General features: G+C 37.1%; 3 protein-coding genes across 4 annotated transcripts; all 3 read right to left on the minus strand.

Annotated features, from left to right (window-relative positions):
* Positions 1 to 845: 845 nt before the first annotated feature.
* LOC113300252 (isopentenyl phosphate kinase-like) lies at positions 846 to 5,285 on the minus strand. Its single transcript, XM_026549463.1, has 11 exons — positions 4,864 to 5,285; positions 3,062 to 3,159; positions 2,809 to 2,851; positions 2,565 to 2,626; positions 2,422 to 2,478; positions 2,283 to 2,318; positions 2,115 to 2,192; positions 1,835 to 1,901; positions 1,602 to 1,658; positions 1,358 to 1,461; positions 846 to 1,284 (listed from the first exon to the last, which is right to left on the minus strand). The coding sequence occupies exons 1-11, from the start codon at positions 5,183 to 5,185 to the stop codon at positions 1,171 to 1,173; spliced, it is 1,038 nt and encodes a 345-aa protein (XP_026405248.1). The 5' UTR covers positions 5,186 to 5,285; the 3' UTR covers positions 846 to 1,170.
* A 1,123-nt stretch (positions 5,286 to 6,408) lies between these two features.
* LOC113293707 (putative F-box protein At1g32420) lies at positions 6,409 to 9,039 on the minus strand. 2 transcript variants are annotated; one of them, XM_026542260.1, is made up of 3 exons: positions 8,722 to 9,039; positions 7,669 to 8,495; positions 6,409 to 6,627 (listed from the first exon to the last, which is right to left on the minus strand). In XM_026542260.1, exon 2 carries the CDS (start codon positions 8,483 to 8,485, stop codon positions 7,694 to 7,696), a length of 792 nt encoding a protein of 263 aa, XP_026398045.1. In that variant the 5' UTR covers positions 8,486 to 8,495; positions 8,722 to 9,039; the 3' UTR covers positions 6,409 to 6,627; positions 7,669 to 7,693. The 2 variants fall into 2 exon arrangements, with proteins under 2 accessions (XP_026398045.1, XP_026398044.1); XM_026542259.1 differs by having other exon boundaries at positions 7,669 to 9,039.
* A 1,407-nt stretch (positions 9,040 to 10,446) lies between these two features.
* Positions 10,447 to 12,659, minus strand: LOC113296464. The gene is made up of 3 exons (XM_026544773.1): positions 11,813 to 12,659; positions 11,212 to 11,660; positions 10,447 to 10,773 (listed from the first exon to the last, which is right to left on the minus strand). Exons 1-3 carry the CDS (start codon positions 12,657 to 12,659, stop codon positions 10,447 to 10,449), a joined length of 1,623 nt encoding a protein of 540 aa, XP_026400558.1.
* Positions 12,660 to 24,947: the final 12,288 nt, after the last annotated feature.

The raw sequence follows: 24,947 nt of genomic DNA on the forward strand, positions 1-24,947 counted from the left end.
CTCTGAGAGGAACGCTCACTCAGTCAGAGATCGTGAAACAATTTACGGATCGTAAAACATGAATCGCCACATGCGTTCCTGAAGCCGGGTCAGAAACATGCAGTATCATGATTTTACTATTTTAACCTTTGTCGAAAATCCACCATCAACGGTAACAAAACTCAATATATAGGTTTCAGAGAAAATTTCGGTCAGGAAAATTTTTTTGCAACGTAACCGAACAAGTTTGGCTAGAAAAAAAATTGCGACGTAACCGAACTTTTTTCTGAAAGAAAAAACTCCATTAAAACTGAGTTCGGCTAGTTCGACAAACTGTTTCACATAATTCCTAGCCGAACTTCTCTCTGCAACTTCCATTTTCGACTTATTTTGATGATTACTACTCTTTTTTTTTAACCAAAAACGAATCACAAGTAATGAGTTTGTGGAAATTTCTTTGAGTCGAGACGAGGAAGCGGAACGAAGAAAAGAAAATGAACCCTTTACTACAACGGATTTGTGAAAAATCAAAAATAATGGATTTTTGTTATAATTTTGATTTTGGTTTTGATTTTATTTTGTTAATAATTTAAATTATATAGTTATTAGATTAGTTTTAATTTTAATTAGGTCAAAGATAGGTTAGTCATTTCCACACTTTAAGACACCCCCTTATAAGTGTATCACATGATGGTCCCACCAAAAAAGGGTGCTGCTCAAAAAACGGTTTAAATTTTGTTGAAATTAGTTTTGAGCCCACTTGTATCTAATCTTAGCCCAAGTAACTGTTAGCCCATGATCTTGTCTTGTTTATAATTTGGAATTTTCTTCATTTTTTTTTCTCATTTTTCTACCATAAACTATAATTTTTTTTCTCCAATCACTGTCTATCTATCTAGTGTACACTATAGGAAAATCCTCGTACCACAAAAAGTTTGCCGCGGCCGCACTTGCCATCATTCATATACAGGTTCAGAAAAATTAATCAAGAAAATATACAGGTTCTCTGAAGACGAAGCAAGGAACACATGCAAAAGATAAGTTCCACTATGAGGTGAGATACGAGAAAACAGTTTCAGCTCTCTGAGATAGACTCCAGACTAACGGTCAGAGGAATAGGAATCATAAATCACCAACTTCGTGGTCGTTAATAGTAATACTATGAGAAATGCTTTGTCCTTGGTGGGCAGGTCAGGATGATTTCTGCTTCTGTTTCGAAGATCTGATGACGGTTCCAAGCCAATCGTCGGGAATATCACCTTGAATCTCTCCATTTAGAGCTCGAAATGAATGGTCTGTAGCAGCCTGGAAAAGGAAAAAAAGCTCACTCACAAACTTATTGTTCAGAAAAACTGTAAGTTGGAAGTGAGATAATTACCTTTACAATATAAACATCAATTCCAAGTTTTGCTATCAGTGCAGCTTCTGTTATTTTGGTTACCATTCCTCCGGTTGTATCATGGGCAGCGACGGTAATTTCAACTATTCATTAATAGAAGAAACATATCAAAATTTGGACTCTATGAATGATATTTACACTAATATTTTCATGTTGGCTTTGGAAAGTGAAATCATGATAATCCCACAGAAAACGGAATTAAAGTCGCACATTTCTCACTAACCTTGCTTATTCATGTTTTCTACAGCTACAATGGACCAGTTCCCATCCTCATCAACAGCTGACGAGGTTAAACAAAATCAGTATTAGGCTCAAAATGATGAAAATGTCAAAGTATAATACTCAATATGAAATTCCAATCACAAATTCCTGAATCAACTTAACAATCTTGTAAAGGAAAAAACAAAGTAGAGGTTCAACCAAGTGATGAAGAGGGATTCTAAATGGATATATCACCTATCTCCCTGAGAAGTACAGCATTGGAGTCTGTAGGTGGACGGTCATATACTCCCAACACGTCTGTCTATATTTACCAATAGGAAAAACATGTAGAAGATTTGGGTACAATATAGATAACTACTGGTTTTGAAGTTTAATATATTCTATGAACATGTGGCAACAGATAGGAATCCGTGGAAACACTAAAGTCAAACATCTCAACAGTTTGTCATCAAAGGTAAATGCATGTGTATGAGATAAAAGACATGGAAAAAGAACTCAAATATCAGAAGGATACAAGGAAAACAACATATTCAGGCTTCAGCACCTCAGCAAGATGGCGTATAATGACATCACCACTTAATATAGTGCAGTCCTGACCGATTTAAGTAATTGCAGTGTTAGTAAACAACTAAACATTGAATTTCAAAATCTCATATGACAACTTTACTTAGAGAAACAGAACCTGTAAGTCGTCATACACCGCATCTCCATGCAGAACCTAGAACAGGAAAGAAACTGTCTGTGTTACGATTACCAACACTCAGTTAAGCCAGAAAACCCCTGAATGGCAAGGAAAACATAAAGGGCAACGCTCAACTTACAGGGACAAAACCAGAGTCTATTGACTTGGCAACCTGAGATGTATCAGCAGCTGATATCTGTGATCAGAAATAAAAGTTCCTGTAAAACAGAAGGAGATGGCAGAGACATCAGATAAAGTATAACTTTATTTGAAGTTTCTTACATTCCTTTGGCATGTAGACCATCCAGCAGCAAATGGAGACATTCCAACAGATGGGATCCCCTCTGTAAGAATGCAAGGGAAAAAAAATGATCTTGTAAGACAGGAGCAAGGGTAACGTAACACTTAATAATGTCTATGCTCTTAAAATTCAGAAACAAAGTAGAGGCACATTGCTAATAACTTTTTCTCTTAAATTAGTCTACTAGAGTTCAAATTATAAAGACTAGAAGAAAAAAGTCCCCACCTCTGGCTAGAGCTCTTACAATTTCAAGGTTAAGTGATGTCACCTGGAACAATAGAAACAGTTAAACAACAGCAAAGTCACAATTAGTGTCAATATCTTCCGAGGTCGATAACGAAATAAAAGTGTACCCCTGTAAGACTTCCTTGTGATTTATCTCATCCGGTTGTTAATAATGGTTGGTTTTAAGAATAAGCCCATCAATGAAGTAAACTCCAGTTACCCAGAAAAGAAGGGTTATATCAACGACTCTTACAGAGATACGTGTTGCAACAAATCCAGCCTTGACAAGGGGATGATGCAGTCCTCCTTTATGAACACCAGACCTACTAGCCTGGAAGTGACCAAAAGATCCTACACCATAAGTGAAAAATGTTAATTACTTTATTGATGAATTGTTAAAAACTTACTCAAGACTGCCGCAAGGAGGCACAAAAAGAAGCAACAACCAAGCTTTTAGTCCCAAACAAGATGGGGTAGGCTAGAAATGAAACCCATGTCAAAGTCACCAAACATTTTTATTTTTTAAATAAAGTTAAATAAAACCAAAAATGCTAGTAAAAATCCATAAACTAACTATATATGCTAACAAATTCTAAGGGCCAAAGTCCTAAGCTCTAGGTCCTTGATCTCGGGTTGCCAAACAGGTTCCTAGCCTCTAAATGCTATCCTAAACAAACCTTAACCAAACTCCCTAGATCATGGTTCTGGTATGTGGATCGCCAACTCCACACATTTTTGTTTAAAGCCAGCTCTTTGGACACATTCCATCCCTTCAAGTCTCTATTCACTGCCACCTCCCATGATAATTTTGGTTGGCCTCTGCCTCTCTTTGTGTTTACGATACGGCTTACCATATCAGTATGCACTGGCGCCTGCAGAGGGGTCCGTTGGAGATGTCCAAACCATCTCAGCCAGTGTTAAATAAGCTTCTCCTAAACAAGACAAACAGAGGGAGTACGTAGGATAGATTATTTTGCTTCGCATTGCACACTAAATCCTAAAGAAAGAAACATCCAACACTTAATGGTATTGCTGAACAAATCAAATCTCATTGGAACAACCAGGCTTCAAATATCAATTAATATACTCTATGGATGCCAGTCTCTTGCTCCGCATCGCACACTAGATCCTTATAAGAGGAACACTCAACACTTGATGGTATTACTAAAGAAACCAAATCTCATTGGTACAATCAGGCTTCAAATGTCAAAAAAAGCTATGACTATGATTCTATATTGGAGACAGATATGATTAACTATACCGATCAGACGGATGAAAGAATGGAACACTTAAAAGGGGATGTCTACCTGTTCATAAAGAGTACGGTTTTTTTTGCTCCCCGTCGCACACTTAAAACAACAACAACAAAGATGGAAAGAGCACGTAGGATGGATGTTTTTTCCTCTGCATCGCACACTAAATCCCAAAGAAAGAAACACTTACTACACCATATTTCATTGGAACAATCAGGATTCAAATGTCAATTTTCATATGTACTCTCTGTGTATGCCAGTCTATTGCGAATAATTTATGACGACTAAAAAATGTCTAGGAAGCTGTGACTATGGTTCTACAATGGAAACACAAATGACTATACTAATCAGTCTACCTGTTCATAAAGAGTATGGAATTTTTTGCCCCGCATTGCACACTTAAAACAACAACAACAACAACAACAAAGACGGAAAGAGCACATAGGATGGATTATTTTGCTCTGCGTCGCACTCTAAATCCTAAAGAAAGAAACCCTCAACAGTTCATGGTACTATTACTGAACAAACCATATCTCATTGGAACAATCAGGCTTCAAATGTGAATTTTCATACGTACTCTCTATATATGTCAGACTAATGCGAATGGTTTACGACGACTAGAAAATGTCGAAGGAAGCTTCGACTATAATTCTACATTGAAAACAGATACAAATAACTGTACTAATCAGATGGAACACTTGAAAGGGGTTGTCTACCTGTTCATAAATTTGAATTTCAGCACACAAAACTGATAAAAGCTCAAAATTGAAGTCTTAAAAGGAGAATAAGAATTTCAAAATACCTGCCCCATGAACAATGATGAATTTACTGAGGTCTAACCCGGACTGATCTTCAAATTCATCTGGATTGATAGAAATTTTTGAAACACCTCCACCAGGTCTTTTGCTCCGATCCATCCCAAGAACCTTAATAGAAGCAGAAGTAGAAGAAGTTGAAGAACCCCCGTTCATCATTGCTTGTCTAAGCTGTTCAGAGACAATCCCAAGATTCTCTTCATTGATTTTCTCCAATTCATTTTTACAAGTAATTGCAGCACCACCCAATTTAACGATGCAGCGAAGGGGCTTGTCTGAATAATTGGTTCGACTCTGGTTTTCCTCCATTATTATTACTAATTCCTTCCTTTGGAGATGAACTAGTAGTATTTTTTCTTTTCAACTGTCTGGAATTTTAGTTGTACTGCTGAGAAATGATTTAGATCTGGCTAGGCTTTTTTATTTTTATTTTTTCGATCTGACTCAACTTCAACAAGGGTAAGATGGTATTTGAATTATTATTTTATTTAATTTTACTTTTGATGCTATTGTTTTTTACTAGAGATTGACTGCAATTTGAACAAATTCTTTCACCGCTTGTATCTATCTTTGAAGGTTGCTATTAGAGCAAGTTTTATGGTGGAATCCATACATCTTTCATCTTCCACGCCACCTCAGCACTTGAAATTGTAGATGGAAGTGCAAGTGTAGTGGTGGAATAGTAGAAACGCTATTCTTAATAGCGCTAAGTAGAGCTATTAAGAATAGCGCTACCTTGTGCTATTAAGAATAGAACTTTTTTCTGAGCGGTTAGATTTTCAACAGCTCATCTTAAATCTACGGATAAAAAAAAAGTTATGTTCTTAATAGCGCTCAGTGTTATTAAGAATAGAGCTCAACGCTATTCTTATTAGCGTTTTTCGTCTTTTAGCGCGCTATTCTTAATAGCGTTTTACGCTATTCTTATTAGCGTTTTCATGGACTTCACGGACCGTTCCACGAAATCATGGAACCCTGCTTGGATTTTTTGTAGAAGACCCCAACTTGGAAGCCGCTAGACTTGACATTCCATGGTTTTTCCACACTTGGAATAACTAGGATTCCACCATAAGACTTGCTCTTAACATTCCAAAAAAAAAAAAAAAAAAGTTGCCACTAGCGATATTATTTTCCCCTATTAGTAATATTATTTTCAGTAAACTGGTACCCTTATCAGCAATATTATTTTCCCCTCGTGCCAACCAATTCGCTTAAACATAATGGTGAACCAATTATGGAGCGCAACGGCTTGGTGCTGAAATTTTATTTTAGCACAAAGGATTGGTTCGCAAGAAATAAAGAATATTCCTCAAAAATATTCAGAGTTGCCCCCTACCATTTTTCTTTACTTTCCAACGCCTCTTTCCGCCAGTGACGGATGTAAATGGGGTCAAGTGGGGTCAGTTGACCCCACTGGAAAGAAGTAGATACACGCAGTGAACACTTATATGTGGTAAGATCTCTACGAGAGAATGAAGAGATAAATCCAGAAAATAATGAGGTTCTGATAACCACGAACATTAAAATTTATACATCAACGTAAAAATCTATTGAAGATCGGCAAGTTGTTTTAAAGTACTCGGTGGTAAGGTGTGATTATCAGACACAGTAAGCAGTACAAGTAAATCCTCTTCCTGGCATCTTGCAACCACAACCAGCAGAAACATTCCAGAAAGCGGCAATCCTGGCATCCTTGACCTACAGCTCCTGTATCTACTTCTTTCCAGAATGAGTCGGTATGACCAGAAATGCTGTAGAAAACAATTTAACCTACCTCGTTAGTAAGGAACTCAGTGATTACAAATAGAGCAAGAAATTCGTATTAGATCATGAAGAAAGAGATTATTTTATCAATAATCAGTACGCCTCATCATCTAAAATGGGAACACTTATCCAGATGCTTATTCCTAAACTGCACTGAGTATCCAGTTTACACCTGAAGTCTTCAGATGCTTATTCCTTCCGTACTAGAAGCCAATGGGTACCAAAGCACTTTAAAAAAGATAGTACTGACAGACATTGCAAAAAAGAAGCAAAAGCAATTGCGAGGCAGCATTTCATATCACATTTTACTGTTATATGTGTCTGCTTAGAGATTATAGAAAAGGTACCGCACCTAGAAAATGTAGTAATTGTAGCTAGGATCTTTGGTAATGCAGTAATTCAGAAAGCCAAGGGTCAGAATGAGAGACAATGAACTAAAAGAAAACTTAGCATTATTTGAAGACAAACAATTATCTTGGTTGTAGTTAACGGCAGAGCTGAAACTTAAATCATAATTGCTATCACAGAACTCTACTTGCTCGACTCTATTTTTCTAACGGAATTCATTGATGAACGACGACAAACTTTTCCTATTCAAGCTTCCAATTCTGTCTATGAAAATGATTGTACCTTAACATAACACGCAGAGGTCCAAACTTGGGTCCCCACATTATTCATAGATGAAGTAAGAACAAAATAGACCTCCCAAATAATCTAACGATTATGCTAAGAAGTAAGTATAAAATAGACTCCCTCATAATCACTTTCCGTTGTTTTGCTACCACAAACTTGTTCAGCGTCAATGTATAAGGGGAGGGAAAGCATTAAACCATGCATCACATTATTGAATTGCAATAAACTGGACATCGACAAAGCAATATAGCTGAACTATGGAAAAATATAGCAATAGACTGACAGTAAGCTTCAGATGTGACTCATGAAGATAATATCAAAATGTTAACTGCAAAATAAAGTTGAAACCCATATAAATATCTATCATATTACTTCAGAAGCTCAAAGAAGATTACCAATTAATAAGTGTATCCAGGGATCTCATCTTGCTAGGTGCTTTGACGCCAAATCAAGGGTTCCTGCCTCCTCAATTGCAGCTGGCTGCATTACTTGCACATTTTCTTCTCCTAGTTCTTTCAACGATAATAAGGTGACTTTGTGAGGGAATATTCGATTAAATAAACTTAAACGAGTAAAATCCACAAGTGTTTTCGGCGTTGAAGCTACAGCATCGTAAATGCGGATAGACCTAGGACTGAAATATAAAACACTGCCAGTCTTGGTAAAGGCTAATGGCTCATCGATTCTTGGAGAACATGGAAGACTGAACTCTTTACTCCAATCCAATGGCTCGTGTTCCACCTGCTCTTCCATATCACCAATATCCGTCTTCTTTTTCAGCAGCCATATGTCACACCATCTGCGTTGACTGGTAGCATAATATAAAACCCCGCCAAACACCCCTATACCAATACCAGAAGGCTCCCGTAAGATTGATGGACAAGGAGGTGGTGAAAGAAGTCCACTAAACTTCTCCTTGGTCAAATCAAATGCCAAAACCTTTCCTCCTAGTCTATCCCTCCAATGCACAGCTCCATTCACAAAGACACCACGTTCGAATTCAATATAAACCTTGGCCAAATGAATATCCAGCGTCTCAACAGTTCTCCACCCATTGCCACTGCCAAGAGTGTATACCACAACCTCCATAAAATCAAATCCACCCATTAACGTATTCAATACAACAACTTTATACTCATTAGTTGCAGGAAGGTAACCAAATCCGCAAGACCAATAAACATAGTGATCTTTGCGATAAATTTTTGGAAGCATAACATATTCTCTGGTAAAAGGGTTACAAACACAAACAGTCTCATCATTGCCTCCATAAAGACAGACTAAGCCATTAATCGAACCAATAATCCTACAAATATGACATACAAATGGAAGTGTAAAATTGATCCTTCTAGTTCTATGTGTAGGTGTCTCCTCATCATCATGTTTCTCATCAAGATCAAAATGGTAAAGTTTACAGGTATGCATAGAAAAAACAAGAAAGTTCAGCTTACCAGAATCAGCAGTAGAGTGATTAAGATGAGTTAAATACGTTTGATAGAACGATGGGTGCTGAGAAACTAGATATTTCCAGGGCTCGCAAACCAACTTGCAATCTAGTATGGATTCCGTTGGTAAGCGAGTGATGATGTCTAGGACAATGTCTGTTGGGAGATTGCTGAAATTCCCAATTTTAGGGTTTGAAGAAATGGGAAATTTTGTTATAGAGAAACTATAAAGAGAAATTTTCATTGGCAAGTATCTGATGAGGCTCCATGTGACCTGCTAATTAGCTTCGCAGATATCGTTCGTAAAAGTGTTATTTTGGCGGAAGGTTGATGCAAGGAGGGAGACAGATGTTCTAAAAAGTAGGCCTGTCAATATATGTCCGATATCCGGAATCCGTTTCCGATTATTCGAGATCCTATAGGATTTTATCCGTTTTATCGGATATCGGATATCGGATAAAAGAAATTATCGGATATTTCTTCCTTAACCTATCTATATCGGATTAGGCTATATCCGTTTGGTTAACATCCGATATCCGATAGAATTAGGGGTATAATTGTAATTTCATCTATTAATCGATTATCACTGCCTGGAATGAGTGGATTCAGTCGAGAACCGAGTCATTTTTTTCGTTTTCTTTTTTTCCTTCTCTTCTCTTCTCAGTTCTCAATCGATCACTCTCTGTCTCTCCCGATCAATCACTCACTCAGTTGCTTTGCTTATCAATCAGACAATCACTCACCCGCTCAATCAGGTACTTCTATTTCCATATTCGATTTTTGTGTTCGATTTTCATGAAATTAGGGATTTGTGGTTTCTGTCTTGCAAAAAAATTTAGGGTATGATGAAATTAGAGAAAGATTTGAGATTGGTTTATTCTTAAATAAGAATATGAGGCCTAACAATCTGAGATTATGAAAGTTTATGAAAGTTTTATGGAAATAGGGAAACTGATGAATATCTTTTGATGTGAGTTTTCTTCTAATTTTTGGTTTTTGAATTTTAGATGTTGGATGGATATAGGGTTTTTAGTAGTTTAGATCGATTATTGTATGATTTTCCTTTTTTTTTTTTGATTTGAGAAAAGTGAATTAGGGGTTCAGCAAATGCATCATAGAGATTTTTAGAATAATTAGGGGAATGTGATTATGTGACCACTGTTCTTGAAAATGATTTGGTAATGTTGTATCATACACATGATAGTATTGGATGAACTAGGGACTGGGGAACAAAGACTAAGCTTTCAGTGTCTTTTCTTTAAGCTGGTATTATTAGTGCTCTGTAGCATTGATGCTTGAGAGTTTCATGTGTCTTAGACTAAATGCACCTAAGTACCCAACTCTTGCAAAGATGGCAAGAGATGTCTTGGCTATCCCAGTCACCAGTGTGGCATCCGAATCAATGTTCAGTGCAGGTGGTAGAGTGCTTACAACACACAGAGCTTCATTAGATCCAGAGGTTGTTGAAGCATTGTTATGCTTAAGCGATTGGTTGCCAGATTTCATTTGTGATGAAGGTAAACATTTTTTTCTTCTTAAACTCAGTGCATAGTTCCTATTATTACTACTTAGACAATTGTTGTGTATCTTATTCTATCTGAATGTTGACTTGTTAATTGTTATAATGCAGATATGGAAATTTTGGAAACCGAAGACGAATGAAGACAAGAGAGACCCTGTTTGAATATCTGTTAAGTTTTTACTTTCTTTAGCATTTGCTTGTGCTTCTTTTCATGTATGTGTGTGAGTAAGAGACTTACATTCAAATGAAGACAATTCAGATGCCATCTTATGAGTACTGTTTCCAAGTTTTATGTATGACAGTATGAGAATAATTTCACCTTTACAGATTTTTTTGTTACTAACGGATATTATCTGATAAGTTATATTTCTGGCATGCTGGAGGAGTCCCATGGATTCCACGAATCGCCCTGCAGGATCTCTAATTAGAATGGCAATTCCCGCAATTGTACAGTTAGGCAACATAGAAGCATCAATATTAATTTTAAAGTAACCCTCTGGTGGCGTTTGCCAACGAGGAAATATAGTAGCCCGTCTCTGCAAATCAGCATTAGTGGTAACATGTTTAAATTGAAGATGCTGCCACTGAAAATATTGTTCTATATGCCTGGTTATGCTAAGTGCATTTGGGTTAGTATGTTGGAAGACACTATCACATCTATGTTTCCATAAAGCCCACATGATGTATGCAATGCAATGTATGGTTTCATGGTGCTCGAACTGTATGCAACTTGTTTTATCTGCCCATTTACGAATCCAGTCTTGAATCGTGTTGTACCCACTGGTGATGTTGAGCAAGTGTGGAGAAAAAGCACCCCAAACTGCGCGAGCAACCGAGCATTGCAGAAATAAATGAGTTGTGGTTTCTGGAGATTGATGGCACAATGGACAAAGTTGATCTTGCTGAGGGCGAACTTTGAAAATTATCGTTCTAACCGGAATGATGTTATGAAGCAACTTCTAAAGAAAATGTACCAGTTTATATGGAATCTTTAATTTCCATAGTTGCAGCCAAACTTTGGATGGCATTTGCAGATATTGTGGTTGATTTTGCTGGGACTCCTTAACCAAATGGTTGTAAACTGATTTGGTGGTGAAGTGTCCAGTGGAGGTTAGAGGCCAGACAAGTTTGTCTTTTCTCGTCATATCCAGTGGGATAGTGAGAATTTGTTGCACCTGGTCCGGAGTAAACAATTGCTGGAGAAGCTCCACTTTCCAAGATTGGTTATCTTCATCTAGAAGCTCGGCAACATATTGGTAATCACTCAAATTCAGCTCTTCTGGATGTAATAATGGGCCGCCTGAATTAGGAATCCAATGATGTCTCCAGATATTTATAGTTTTACCGTCACCCACTTGCCAGATACAAAGTCTTTGCACCTGCTGCAATCCATGGCAAATACTTTGCCAGACCCATGAAGTTCCTGGCTTGAGAGTGTATGTTAACAAGTCTTGATAAGATAAGATTTACTGCGAAGAAGCTTACCCCAAAGAGAATTCTGATTATGTAATAGTTTCCATGCCATTTTAGTTAGAAGTGCGGAATTATAGAAGGATAAGTTTTTAAAGCCCAAACCTCCATATCGTTTCGGAAGACATAAGCTGGACCAGTTCTTGTAATGTCTGGGACGTGTAGAAGCATTGTGATTCCACCAGTAATTACGTTGGACTTTATCCAAATTATTGATAGTCTGTTGGGGAACCTTTAAGCAGTGCATCAGATAAAGAGGCATGGTCCCTAGTACACTCTGAAGTTGAGTACTCCTAGCTGCTTGAGTAAGCATTTTCCCTTCCCATCCTTGTAGCTTAGATTGCATTTTATCTCTAAGAAATGAACAATTTTGCGTTCTTGAGCGAGACATGAGTAGTGGCAGACCCAAATATTTCTCCCCTAATCCTATAGATTTCATCTGAAGTATTTGTGCATATTGGATGCATACAGACCTTGAGAGCTTTTTGTTGAAGAAGATTGCAGATTTCTGAAGGTTTACTACTTGCCCAGAAGCATTGCTGAATTGGTCTAGTAAGGACTGAAGATACCTGAGTTCTGCTGGTCTGGCCTTAAGAAATAGTAGTATGTCATCCGCAAAACACAGGTGGCTGATGCTTGGACTGGATCTTGTTGCTTTGATGCCATAAATCTTCCTTTGTGATTCTGCATTATAAAGAATACAGGAGAAAGCTTCCATACACAGTATAAATAAGTAAGGTGAGAGAGGGTCACCTTGTCGAAGGCTTCTAGTTGGTTTAAAAGTCTCACCCGAGACACCATTTAACAAAATAGAAATTGTAGCCGTAGAGATGCATTGATCAATTAGCTGAATCCAATCTTTATGGATTCCCAGTTGTGATAATATATCTTTCAGGAAGCTCCATTCAATTCGATCAAATGATTTGGACATGTCAAGTTTGATCCCACCCATCCTTTACGGTCTTTGGTTTTCTTCATAGAATGGATTAATTCATGGGCAATGATGAGGTTATCTTGTATATGCCTGCCTGGAACGTAAGCGGCTTGGGAAGGCGAGATGATCTTGTTGAGCAACTGCTTTAGACGGTTCGCCAGAAGCTTGGAGATTATTTTGTAAGAAATGTTACATAAACTGATTGGCCGAAAATCTGCAGGTTGTGTCGGTGAAGAAATCTTATTCAGAACCTGGATGTATGATTCATCTCTGTAAGAATGTACTTTGACTCAAAGAAGTGCTGCACCATAGAGACTATATTATCCCCCACTGTTGACCATGCTTCTTGATAAACCCTGCTTGGAATCCATCACTACCAGGCGTTGTCCACGGTTTCATCATGAATACTACTTCTTTCACTTCATCCACTGATGGGATTTCGAGTAACTGCTTGTTCTCTTGATCCGTCATGCATGGGGTGATAAGATTTAGTAAATGCTGGTTACGTTGAGGATGAGTTGTGCAGGTAACCGAGCTAAAATGAGATCGAAGCAATTTAGCTATATCCTCTGTATCATTGTGACACAACCCCAGATTGTCTTGTAAAGCATCAATGTGATTTCTCCTTTTGCGGAAGTTAGCATAGGAGTGAAAATAACCTGTATTTCTGTCTGCATACTGAAGATGATATTGCCTTGATTTTTGTAACCAAAACTCTCGCTCTACCTGAAGCCAGTGCTGAAGTTGTTGATGAAGACATGTGAGTGTCGAACTACTTGCTGATTTGTTTTGTTGCTCTTGGAACTGAATTTGTTGTTTAACCCTCTGAATATTGGTTTCTATATGACCAAAATCATGCTTCTTCCAGTATATCAGATGATTTTTGGTGTTCTTGAGTTTCTGAACCAGTTGGAGTTGAGGCGAACCACTGTATTCTTGCTGCCACGAAGACTCAATAACAACTCTGCATGTTGGATGAGCTAACCAGCACTTATAAAATTTATAATTGGGGGGAATCATAAGCTCAGCAACATTTGTAACAAGTAAAATAGGAGAGTGGTCAGAAGCATGAGCTACCAAATTTTTCAGTTGAGCCGAGCTAAACAAGTCAAACCATTGTGCATTACACAGTGCTCTGTCAAAGCGAACTTGAGTGTGTGCATCCCCTTGGCGGTGATTCGACCAAGTATATGGAGTACCCGAGGCACCAAGATCTAATAAACCCATTTGATGAATGCAATCTCTAACAAACAAATGATGATTATCTACATGGTGACTGGTGGTTTTAGTATCATTTAGTGTGAAATTCAAGTCTCCAAGTAGTATCCAGGGGATATCTACATGTGAGCTCATGTCAACCAAGTACAGCCATTGAGAACTTTTTATATCATGTTCATGAGATGCATACATACATGTAAGTAACCATTCTTGATTTCTAGGCCCTGATTTAACTATGATATTAACCATATGTCTCGTAGCATGCATAATTTCAAAATAAAATCCATCTTTCCAGGCAAGAGCAATCCCGTTGGAGAGACCAACAGATGATACACACCAGTAATTAGGATAATTTGTGTGGCGAAGGTAAGCATTCATCTTTTGTGTATGGGTTTTGGTCTCAGATAAGAAAACAATGTCCGGGTTATATGTTTGAAGACAATGTTTTAAGTAATCTCTAGTTGCGGGTTTACCGCAACCTTGACAGTTCCATGAAAAGATCTTCATGAAAACAGAGATGGCAAAAAAGAGATAGAGATAAAATGTAAAGCTAGCGGAGCAAGGATGTAAAGAAACAAAATAAGCAAATATCACCTGTTGCAAAACAGTGGTGAGGACGTTGGCATTATTGGCTTGTAAAGCTAGGTCCCACGAACCCATCAGTGGATTTTCAGTGGTATCCTCCATGTTAGCGATCTCATTTGTTTCCGTATCACTTGTACCAGTTCTGGTGCGCTTTCTCTGAGAAGAGCTTGAACTTCCAATCTCACTACACGTCCCAAACCGCTGATCTAAAGGTACTCTGTGTGCATTGATATGAGAAGGTGTAGCTGTCGCAGTAAAATATGATAATTGCATTCCGTCCAGGGGAGATGGAACAGCTCTATTACGCATGGGACGAAGCACATCGCGTCTCTGATGACGATGTTTACGGAACAGTTGAATTTCATCTCTAGGTTGGCGCCACTCTTGCTGGAGTTGTAGAGCTCGATCAAAATCTCTTAGATGACCTTCAGCTTCGATACGATTGTTCCGACGGTCCGAACATAAATTCGAGTCATGATCAATCACCATACATTCGGGACATATATTACGAGGCTGACCTTCATAAAAAAAACCTATCGAATGAGCTACTCCAGCCCATTTGCTGTATGTATACCAGTAAGATGGGGAGTTCCCAGAGAGATTTCAATCAATGCGCGAAATTTGGTTCCAGATTCGGGTACTTCAACATACAGAACTTGACCTACAATTTCCGCAAACAACTGTATCATCTCTTCATTAAAAAATTCAGGAAGGAGACGTTTGAAATCCATCCAGAACTTCTGAGAGGAGAAATCTAAATCTCTGTAATTCGTTGATGTAGTCCATTGCCGAAGCACCACTAAATTGTTATAGAATTTCCAGGCCGTTCCATAAAGGATAGAGTTCTGATCATCTTCGTTGTCAAACTTAATGGCGTATATGTTGGGTTCTAAGCCAATGAGTATAAATCTCCAATTACCCTCTCTTGATCTGAGATGAGACCAAGCAACTCTGGCTTCCCTTTCTGCTGCTCTAGGAATTAATTCACCATCTGCATACAATTTACCCACAGCAGCAAATTCCCATTCTGCCATACCTCTAGATAATGCATGAATAAAATGGACAATAACCCTTCTTACAGTTGGAGACTCATCAATGGAAGTAGATTCCAATTGATCAGCTAGATGATGGACACTAGGTTGTTGATTAGCCTTCGTTGTTGTGTGAACATTTGTATGTGAAATGTGCTTACTATATATAAAAATGATGCAGTTGTGTGTGATAAGTAAACAAGAGGTGGCAATAAAAGGGATAAAATCGATATAGCCTAGATTATTATAGAAGAAAGAGTAAGCAGAAAAGAGGCAGAGTAAATTTTTTAATTGAAAAGACAAATACCAGTGAGTTGATAAGCATTCCTTTCTGCATATAATTGGATGATATCCAGGTCCAATCGAATCCCCTTCGCTGAAAATAAACCCAACTGAGATTATGAAAACCACTAAGAAATTGACATCACCAACTGAAAAGCCACCGAACACAAAGTGCCAACGTCATAGCACCACCTGCTAGCAACAACGTGATTACTCAAAAGAAACTGCAAACATTAATGGAGAAAGGAAGATAAGGATGAAAAAAAAATTGAATTGAATTAATGAATAGTCACAATCACCGTCAGAACACAGGCATCACAAATCAAAAATTAAAGATAACACCGAACAATAAAGCTGTAGGATTGCAGAAATCAAAAACGAGATAAAGATCACATTAAAAAGGGGTTTACCAAAACCTGAAAGCGATTAAGATAAAAGAAATTTGGGGATTTTGACTTGGTCAAAATCGCATTGACAATCGCTTGACCATTCGCCAGAACTTTCAAAACTTTTTTCCGAATCCATTCTAATTATTTAATCATTGAAAAACTAGAATTCACTTTATCTAAGCGGAACAAGCAAGGTATGGTTTCCTAGCATCTGGTGGTTGGTAAACCAATATTATGAGCGAGCAGTAGATACTACAGCTTTTTTAGCTAAAGTGTCAGCAGCACGATTACACTTCCTTTGTACATACATAATTTCACATGAAGCAAAACAAGAAGCTAGGTATTTACAACCAGAAACTAGATTTTGGTCCTTATATCTACTGCAATGATTACAACAATAAAAGAGGGGGTTCCAATTACATGATTAGAATGACATTTAGTTGACATGTAGGCATAATTTATAACAAAGGAGCATTCAATATTATCTCAACGTACAAGGATCAATCAAAGTATTTGAAACTTGGACACTCAAGCTTTTACTCTCGGAATCAATGAGTTGAGATACATGAACCATATTAGAAGATGCATATTGGTTATTAACATTCGCACTGATATCTGGTATCCATCTATTTCTCCAAATACAAATAGACTTATCATCACCTACCTCCCAACAAGCATATTTCTTGACAATTTCTAGACCCCTATAAATACCATTCCAAATTCGAGACCTATTAGCAGTTAGGTTATCATTGAGAGGGTTAGCATTATGAAAATGTTTACCCCTCGAAAGTCTGGCCGAGTATCATGCAAATTGAGCATCTTCAATCTAGTTTAGCTAGCAAAGAAGCATTCATTATATCAGATTGTTTTATATTACGACCACGTAAGAATCTTGGTTGTGCTACTTCATTCCACTTTTATAAAGTACAAAAATCATTACAGAAACCAAGTTTGCTAAGAGTAGTAAGCAGGAATGGAAATTCAATCCTGTCAAAATCTTTTGACATATCGAATTTGATGTTCATCCCACCATTTCTATCCTTAATCCTTTTCATAGAGACGATTAACTCGTGAACAATAACTATGTTATTTATACTGCATCTGCCGGCGATAAAAGTTATTTCTTAAAGAACGATTGTTTTTCTTCCAGTTACGTCTTACAAGAATTTTACATAACAAATGGGTCTATTTTTAGGACAACTGTTATTAGGAATTAGAAATATAAAATTATGATTCATCTGTCTGAGAATATTCTTAAAATGGAAAAAAAAAGTTTGGACCATTTTAACCAAATTATTACCAACAGTTCCCCACATAGTTTCACAGAAACCAGGTGGAAACCAATTTGGACCATGAGTGGTCCAGGGTTTCATAGCAAACACAGTTTTCTTAGTTTCCTTTATTATAGTTGGGGCCTCCATAAATCTAGCATTGTCATCTGCAGTTATAGAAGGTTCAATGAAATCCAAATAATTGTTGGAAGGACGAGGGTTGGAAGTCTTTCTCATATTCAAGAAATGGGATTTGGTATTATTAGTAATGTCTTATTTATCAGTCAGCCACAATCCAAACTTATTGTCGATTATAGTTCTTCTTCTTCTAAATTTTGTTTTTTGGTGAAAGTAAGCCAAGATCATAATCTTTACCTCTCTGCTTCCAGTAATCAGCTTCAACATCATATAGATAATTTAAATACCCTGCAATCTATGCAATCCAGTATTAATAGGATTAGCATCATGGGAGATAAATAATTCAATATAAACTTTATCCTCTGGGGGAGGATCCAATATAGAGCAAGGGTGTGACTTGCTAACCCTGCCCAGTGGGCTTCCAAGCCTAAATTTTCAAGCCAATGTTTTTCCTCCAAGCCTAATATTGCTTTCCTACTACATCTAACAAAACTTTGCTTCCCCTTAGTCTGATTTTTGGATCCGTTGTGCACTTGCTACCCTTTCCCAATGGGATTCCAAGCCTGAATTTTTCTAACAAAACTTTGCTTCCCCTTAGTCTGATTTTTGGATCCGTTGTGCACTTGCTACCCTTGCCCAATGGGCTTCCAAGCCTGAATTTTCAAGCCAATTTTTTCCTCCAATCCTAATATTGCTTTCCTACTACCCCTAACAAAACCTTGCTTCCCCTAGGTCTAGTTTGTTGCACCCCCGCAGTTTAGCCTTACTGATTTCAGTATTAATTTTACTAAAATGCATGTAGTTTCAATCTCTAAGAATTTGTTTCATATTAAAAAAAGTTCTAGAATGAAATGACGAGGGTATCCAAGTACACCACAATATTTTTCTGTATACGAGTAATAAGATGCTTTTACAATTAAATAACTTTTAATGCGGGAAAAGTAAAATCACACAAACACAACAATTTTGTTAACGAGGAAACCGCAAATGCAGAAAAACCCCAGCACCTGATCAAGTTTTGAATACTCTCAAAATTAAGCCGATAAACAATGAACAAAGCCAACTTCGTATAGTTGAGACCAAGTAATCTACCCCTAGTTACTTAGTTCCCTCAGTATCCCTGCGCCTACAACTATCTGGCCAACGCACGCGAATCCCAAGATAGAAATCACTACCTTAAGTTACTTTACCCATGTAAAGTCTTAAGCACTCAACTCCTTGATCGTATTCCAAATAGTAAAGGAATAAAGTTGTTTGGTAACCACTTTATCAATCTTTAAGAATAAAGATATCTTGAGTTTTGACAAAAGCTCTTCCGTTTAAACAGGTGAACTCATTTGTCGGGTAAGACCAATCAAGATTCGAAATAATCAGATCCAGATTCACAACTATCAGATTCAGATATTGAAGAATACCACCAAATGATAGTTGTTGATCTATACGACTACTTGATCAAATCTACCAAAGATAAATTAGATCTTAGTCGGATCCCTGCCAATCAAGATGTGTACCTAAAATAATATCACAAGATGCGAAACCAATTAGAAAAATCTTCTTGTCTTCAATTTGTAACTGTATACAAAAACTTGATTCCACTTATGATGATCACGACACAAAACGGAGTCTGTTAACAATGGATGATCACAAGTTGTCTTCAGATGAAAAAACAGTTCTGGAGATCCCGTCGATACTTTGTTCTACTTTTGGTGACCTTATGTCAGAAGAGAAGGATCTCAAAAATAATCACACAAGGTGTAATCAAAGTTTCAACAAACGTTAGTCAATCAAATCAATAAACGGAAACTAAATAATAATGCTCTTGTCTAGTTTCCCATCAACGGTACACTCGAGCTTATTGATCCCAAAGAAGGCTTTAAATCAGCGGACATAAGAGATTTCGCCTAATTAGGATACTTTACTCTCTGGTATAGTATTACAAGTAATACTAGCAGTCGTCTCCATCGGAAGCAATGAAGTTCGCCTGGCTAAAGATAGTTTGTCAGAAAAACAAACTTCATTATTTATAAACCAATGTTGTTTGGACAACAAGGAAATTCCAAAATTGAAAGATTCTCAAGATATGCAATAAAGTACCTAATTTATATTTTCGTATTTCCAACTAATATCCAACTTGTAATTCTGAAATCTCTCTTTAAAAAATATCTAATATTAGTTTAGCACTTAACTAATATATTCTTTTCTAGAGATATGTTTTGATTGTTGTAAAATCAAAAACATATAATTCGAAAACCTTAACTAAAAGATTCTCCAATATTTCGGTTTGAGATCACCTTGAGTATTAAGGAATATCTTTGAACAATCAATGATAAGAATTATGTACAAATTCACATTATGTCGGCATATGGAACTTTCCTATCTAGCAAACCCTAATTCCAAACTCACATAAAACCTTAAAGTGATATGTGAATATTGAAAATCGGTTTTTCTCTTGGGACCGGTTCTACCATGACTCCTAATATAGGTTAAGATCGGTTTTACCAAGTCTCTAAATATAGATAGGTATCGGTTCCACCATGACTCTCAAAAATAGCTAGGATCGTTACTACCAAGACTCCCAATATAGGTAGGGATCAGTTCTACCATGATTCCCAACAATAGCCAGGATCGGTTCTACCAAAATTCCCAATATAGGTTTAAATTAGTCATCCAAAAGACCTTTATAGAAAACCGGACCAAAATACCTATTGATTTCTTTTCCATTATGAAGCAAGTTCGTATATGTACTTCCTTTAAACCAATGTAATAAAACATGGTTTCCTGGGATGAAATCACACTTGTATCTAATACACAATCAAGTAACAAGTTACATAGATTATGTCGATGTCGCATTTTACGAAGTTCAAAATATAAATGTTATACTTCGTAATTCATATACTTCCTTGACACATTGATCATACTAATATGACCAAGTATAATACTAGAGTATCATATATATAACCTCGCATGCCATGTTATCGATCTTAAACAACTTAAAAGAAACGTTATAAATGGAAACAAAGCAAGTCAATATCACTAACCTCAAGTGGAATAATGATGTCTTCGTTGTAGTCGATGCGCCTTTATGTTCTTCAGAGTAATACTTGTATGTCTAAACATTCCTAGACTTTCTAGTCTAACCTAAACGAAGTTAACTCTAGTAATTTTAATCAAGCGACACTAATTGAGTTTTGATACTAAAATATGACAACCAATGACATTCCAACGCTTGGTGGGTTCAACCGAGCAATGCTCTAACATAGACAATCTAAAAGATGCAGATCCATCCATACTAGCGTCCCTATTAGTGGTTATAAGTGTTAGAGCATAGCTCGGTCGACCTTGCATGCGTTGCTATATCAAGCGTGTTTGTCAATGTTACTGATCAAAACTATGAGTCTTGATTTCTAGTCTACATAGCTAAGTCTCCGACTAGGATAGAAAAGTGTAGTTGAGCTCAAGGACTTCATGGAGATTCATCATACAACGACGAAGATCTACTCAAAGAACTGTGGAACTTCATCAACAAAAAGGTATGTGGAGACTTGAACTTATCTATCACTCAAAAGTCTATCTATTCTATCTCCTACTTCTTATGAGACAAAAGTCGTACGCTATATAAACTGGATCATACACATTTGAAATTTCGAGCCAAGTATATTTCGCCTATCTATATCTCGAAATCATGTGTTGGTAAAGCGTCGCTTTGATCTGGTTTATCTTCACCTAGTGACGAAAGTCATAATGTTTCAATCACTTTGAAAATCGCTTTGACGAGAAATAGTGTAACAACTATATAACGTCCTCTAAGAATGTTTCAATGGTTGGAATGAGAGTTTAGGTCTATATAAGCAACGATGGATATAAGCATTGTGTGGTAACACATATGTGCATAAGTCCTATTCCTTAATCCGAAGTTTGCGAACTTTGTTGATTGAGAGAAACCGGAGAAATTTGCTTTTCCAAGTCCGCGAATTCAGTTTCCGAACTCAGTCCGCGAACTGACGGAAGTTCTATTACCGAGAATTTCTGCTGGTATTTCCAAAAACTCGTTTGCGTGTTCAGTCCGCGAACTGGCAGAAGTCTCTTTGCCGAGATTTTCTGCTGAGTTTGGAAAACTCTGCCTGTTGCCTTAAGTACGCGAACTTGTTTGTGAACTTGAGTGGGTTATGATCTAAAGATGTGCTCTGAACATGAAACTTAAATTACTAAAGAATGCAGTATGCAAACCGTGGCTATAAATTTCATGAGCCGATTCAAAACGAATCGAATCATCTTTGTTTCAGTTGTGTCTTGTGTAGTTACATAAGATTTCATAGCAATTGAACAACTCTCTAACTAGTTCATTTGAGTCAATTGAACTAGTTATGGTGAAGAAGGTTAATATGAAATGCTTATATGGCTAACCTTTTGGGTTACTATGTTGAACCAACATACACGTACACGTTTGGGCACGGTTTTCACAAACCCAGTAACCGCATATCTCAAGTGTGTGTGACAAGCTAAGTTTTCGATCTAACGGTTGAGAAATATTAGCTTGAATCTAAATCAGGTTTTCATCTAACGGTGAATATTGATTGCTTTGTACCTAAGGCAAAACCCTGATTTGAAGACTATATAAAGGAGACATCTAGTATTAGGCAAAACTAATACCCACACGTCTGTGTGCTACTAGTGCGCTCGCTAGAGTCGATTCTCCTCTAACCTTTGGTTTTCTTATCTAAAACCATGTTAACGACTTAAATACTTCATTGGGATTGTGAAGCCAGACCGATACTACTTTTATCGTAGTTGTCTGATCTGATCTTGCATCTTCTATCGTACGAGTACAATCTTATTGATTGGCTTGAGATCGTGAGAGTTATCCAATAGGAAAGATAAAGAAGTCACAAACATCTTAGTCTCATTGTTTGTGATTCCTCGACGTCCTCTTGTTTATACAAGTAAGACTGTTGTGAGGTGATTGATTAATCTAGGATGTTCTTCAAGAAAATAAGACCGGATTATCAATTGGTTCATATTGACCTTGATTTCATATCATAAGCGAAACAAAAACCTAGAGTCTTCTGTGGGAGATAGATATCCTTTGATAGACTTTTCTGTGTGAGACAGATTTGTTTATTATCAAGTCTGCGATTTTGGGTTGCAGCAACTCTTAGTTGTGGGTGAGATCAGCTAAGGGAATCAAGTGCGCAATGTCCTACTGGTATCAGAGGCGTAGGGAGTACAACTATACCTTGAATTAGTGGGAGACTGATTGGGGTTCAACTATATTCCAGTCCGAAGTTAGCTTGGAGTAGGCTAGTGTCTGTAGCGGCTTAATACAGTGTGTATTCAATCTGGACTAGGTCCCCGGGGTTTTCTACATTTGCGGTTTCCTCGTTAACAAAATTTATGGTGTATGTGTTATTTCGTTTTCCGCATTATATTGTTTATCTTTATAATTGAAATAATACAGGTTGTGCGTTTGTGATCATCAATTGGAAATCCTACCTTTGGTTGTTGATTGATATTGATTGATCCTTGGACATTGGTATTTGGTACCGTCCAAGTATTCCTTGTGCTTGATTAGGACTCGCTGATTTTTATTAGCTTGAGTAATATCAAAAACAAGAGAGAGATATTAACTCCTTGAGATACTTTTATCTAGATTGAGTCTGACTGTCTAGTTGATTCTCTAGCAAAGTATTTCGGAGTTAGTCCATACCGATTGATAAGCGAAATATTGGGTGGTGTTGTTAGATCCCCGCTTTTTCATTTGGTATCAGAGCATGCAGACACATTAAAGGCCTCACAAGTCTGTGTTTGTAGCGATCTGACTCTATGGACCAAACCGCTATCTCAAGAAACGCAATACCAGTTCAGGGTCACTCGATTGGGATTCAAAAATCGAAAACTACTGAGAATAAGTCCAACCCAAGTCCTTCAACTGAAGCTGCACTCAACTGGGAAAAATCGCTTGATGAGCAGTTGGATGAACTTTCAGATGACAGTGATTCAGAAGAAGGACAGAGCGTTGATGAGGAAGTCTCTCAATATATCATGATGTTTGATCGTTCCCTGAAAGAAAAGAGGTCAACAACATGTTTGAGAAAATACATGGGTCCTTTCTGTCTAGAAAACAGAAAGTTGAGGAAACTCTTTAAAGGATAAGATGGCAGATATAAACTCTTACAGTCCACTGTTGAAGATCACAAGGAAGATGTTCTTCTAAAAAGAACTGAATGTGATAATCTCCTTCGAAATCTTTCCATAATGAAAGATAAGCTTGCAAAATCTGAAGCAAGATATGAATCTCAACGTAAGTGTTTTGATGACAAAGAACATTAGTTTCTTGCCAAAGAAAAATCCTTGGAAACTGAACTTGTTGCTGCTCTTAAGAAGATAAAATCACTGGAGGAAAATCTGAAGAGATTCAATTCTATATCTACAAAGCTATCATCTATGATTGGAGCATGTAAAGAACATCGTGATACACGTGGTCTGGGCTATAAAGGAATAGACGCTCCAAGCACTGGTAAGATTAACTTTGTTAGAGCCGTTAATAATTCTTCATGTGAAAAACCTGTGTCAGCCTACAAGAACAAGGATTCTACTCAGACAAAATCTGCTTATAAGAGAACCATTGAATGTAAGTCCTTTTACTTCTATTTCTGTGGAAACAAAGGATACTCTGAGCAAAGGTGTCGTCTTCGGAAAAGGAATGAAAAACTTCATAACGTTCTTAAATGGATGTCTAAGGAAGTTGTTAAACCTGTATCACAGATTGGTAGAATTAAGGATTCTTGTTATCAAGGGTTAAAGTGTGATAAGGTTGTTTCTAATCATGTCTTTTCGAAGGATACCTACAATGGGAGAAGAAAGAATGGCAAAAGTGTGACGGATCTTGTAAATCAGTCTGAAAAGAGAAAAAGAAACGGGAGGAAGAAATATGAGTTAAGTTCTAATCTTCTCAAAAAGGACTATGGATCCAATACTTCAAATTCAGATTTTCTACACGTCAATAATAGGGTGTCTGATCTGAAGATCTGTATAAACAAACTAAGACGGAATATCAAGAAAACATGGAATGATGTTAACACAGGTACTTCTAAATCTTCTCTTGATAATGCTTCTTCAACTATACCAGGTAGTTTGATAAATACCGATGAAAAGAAAAAAGGAGAAGTAAATAATGATTGAGCAAGATGCTCATCTTATTACCCCCTGACATGTTCATGTTGCATCTCTTTTTATTTATGATTAGTTAAAAAGGGATGCTCATGATTCTCAGGATTTTCATCTTGAGAAAGCTGTCAGGATAGTACTGCATTCGATGTTACATTATTCCGTTTGCTCCTCAACATCTATTTCTTTTTTACTTTTTGGGCTTCTTTGGTCTATCTTAGGCCCGAT

This window comes from Papaver somniferum, chromosome 7 (genome assembly GCF_003573695.1).
Source record: "Papaver somniferum cultivar HN1 chromosome 7, ASM357369v1, whole genome shotgun sequence".
In the NCBI taxonomy this organism is placed as follows: domain Eukaryota; kingdom Viridiplantae; phylum Streptophyta; class Magnoliopsida; order Ranunculales; family Papaveraceae; genus Papaver; species Papaver somniferum.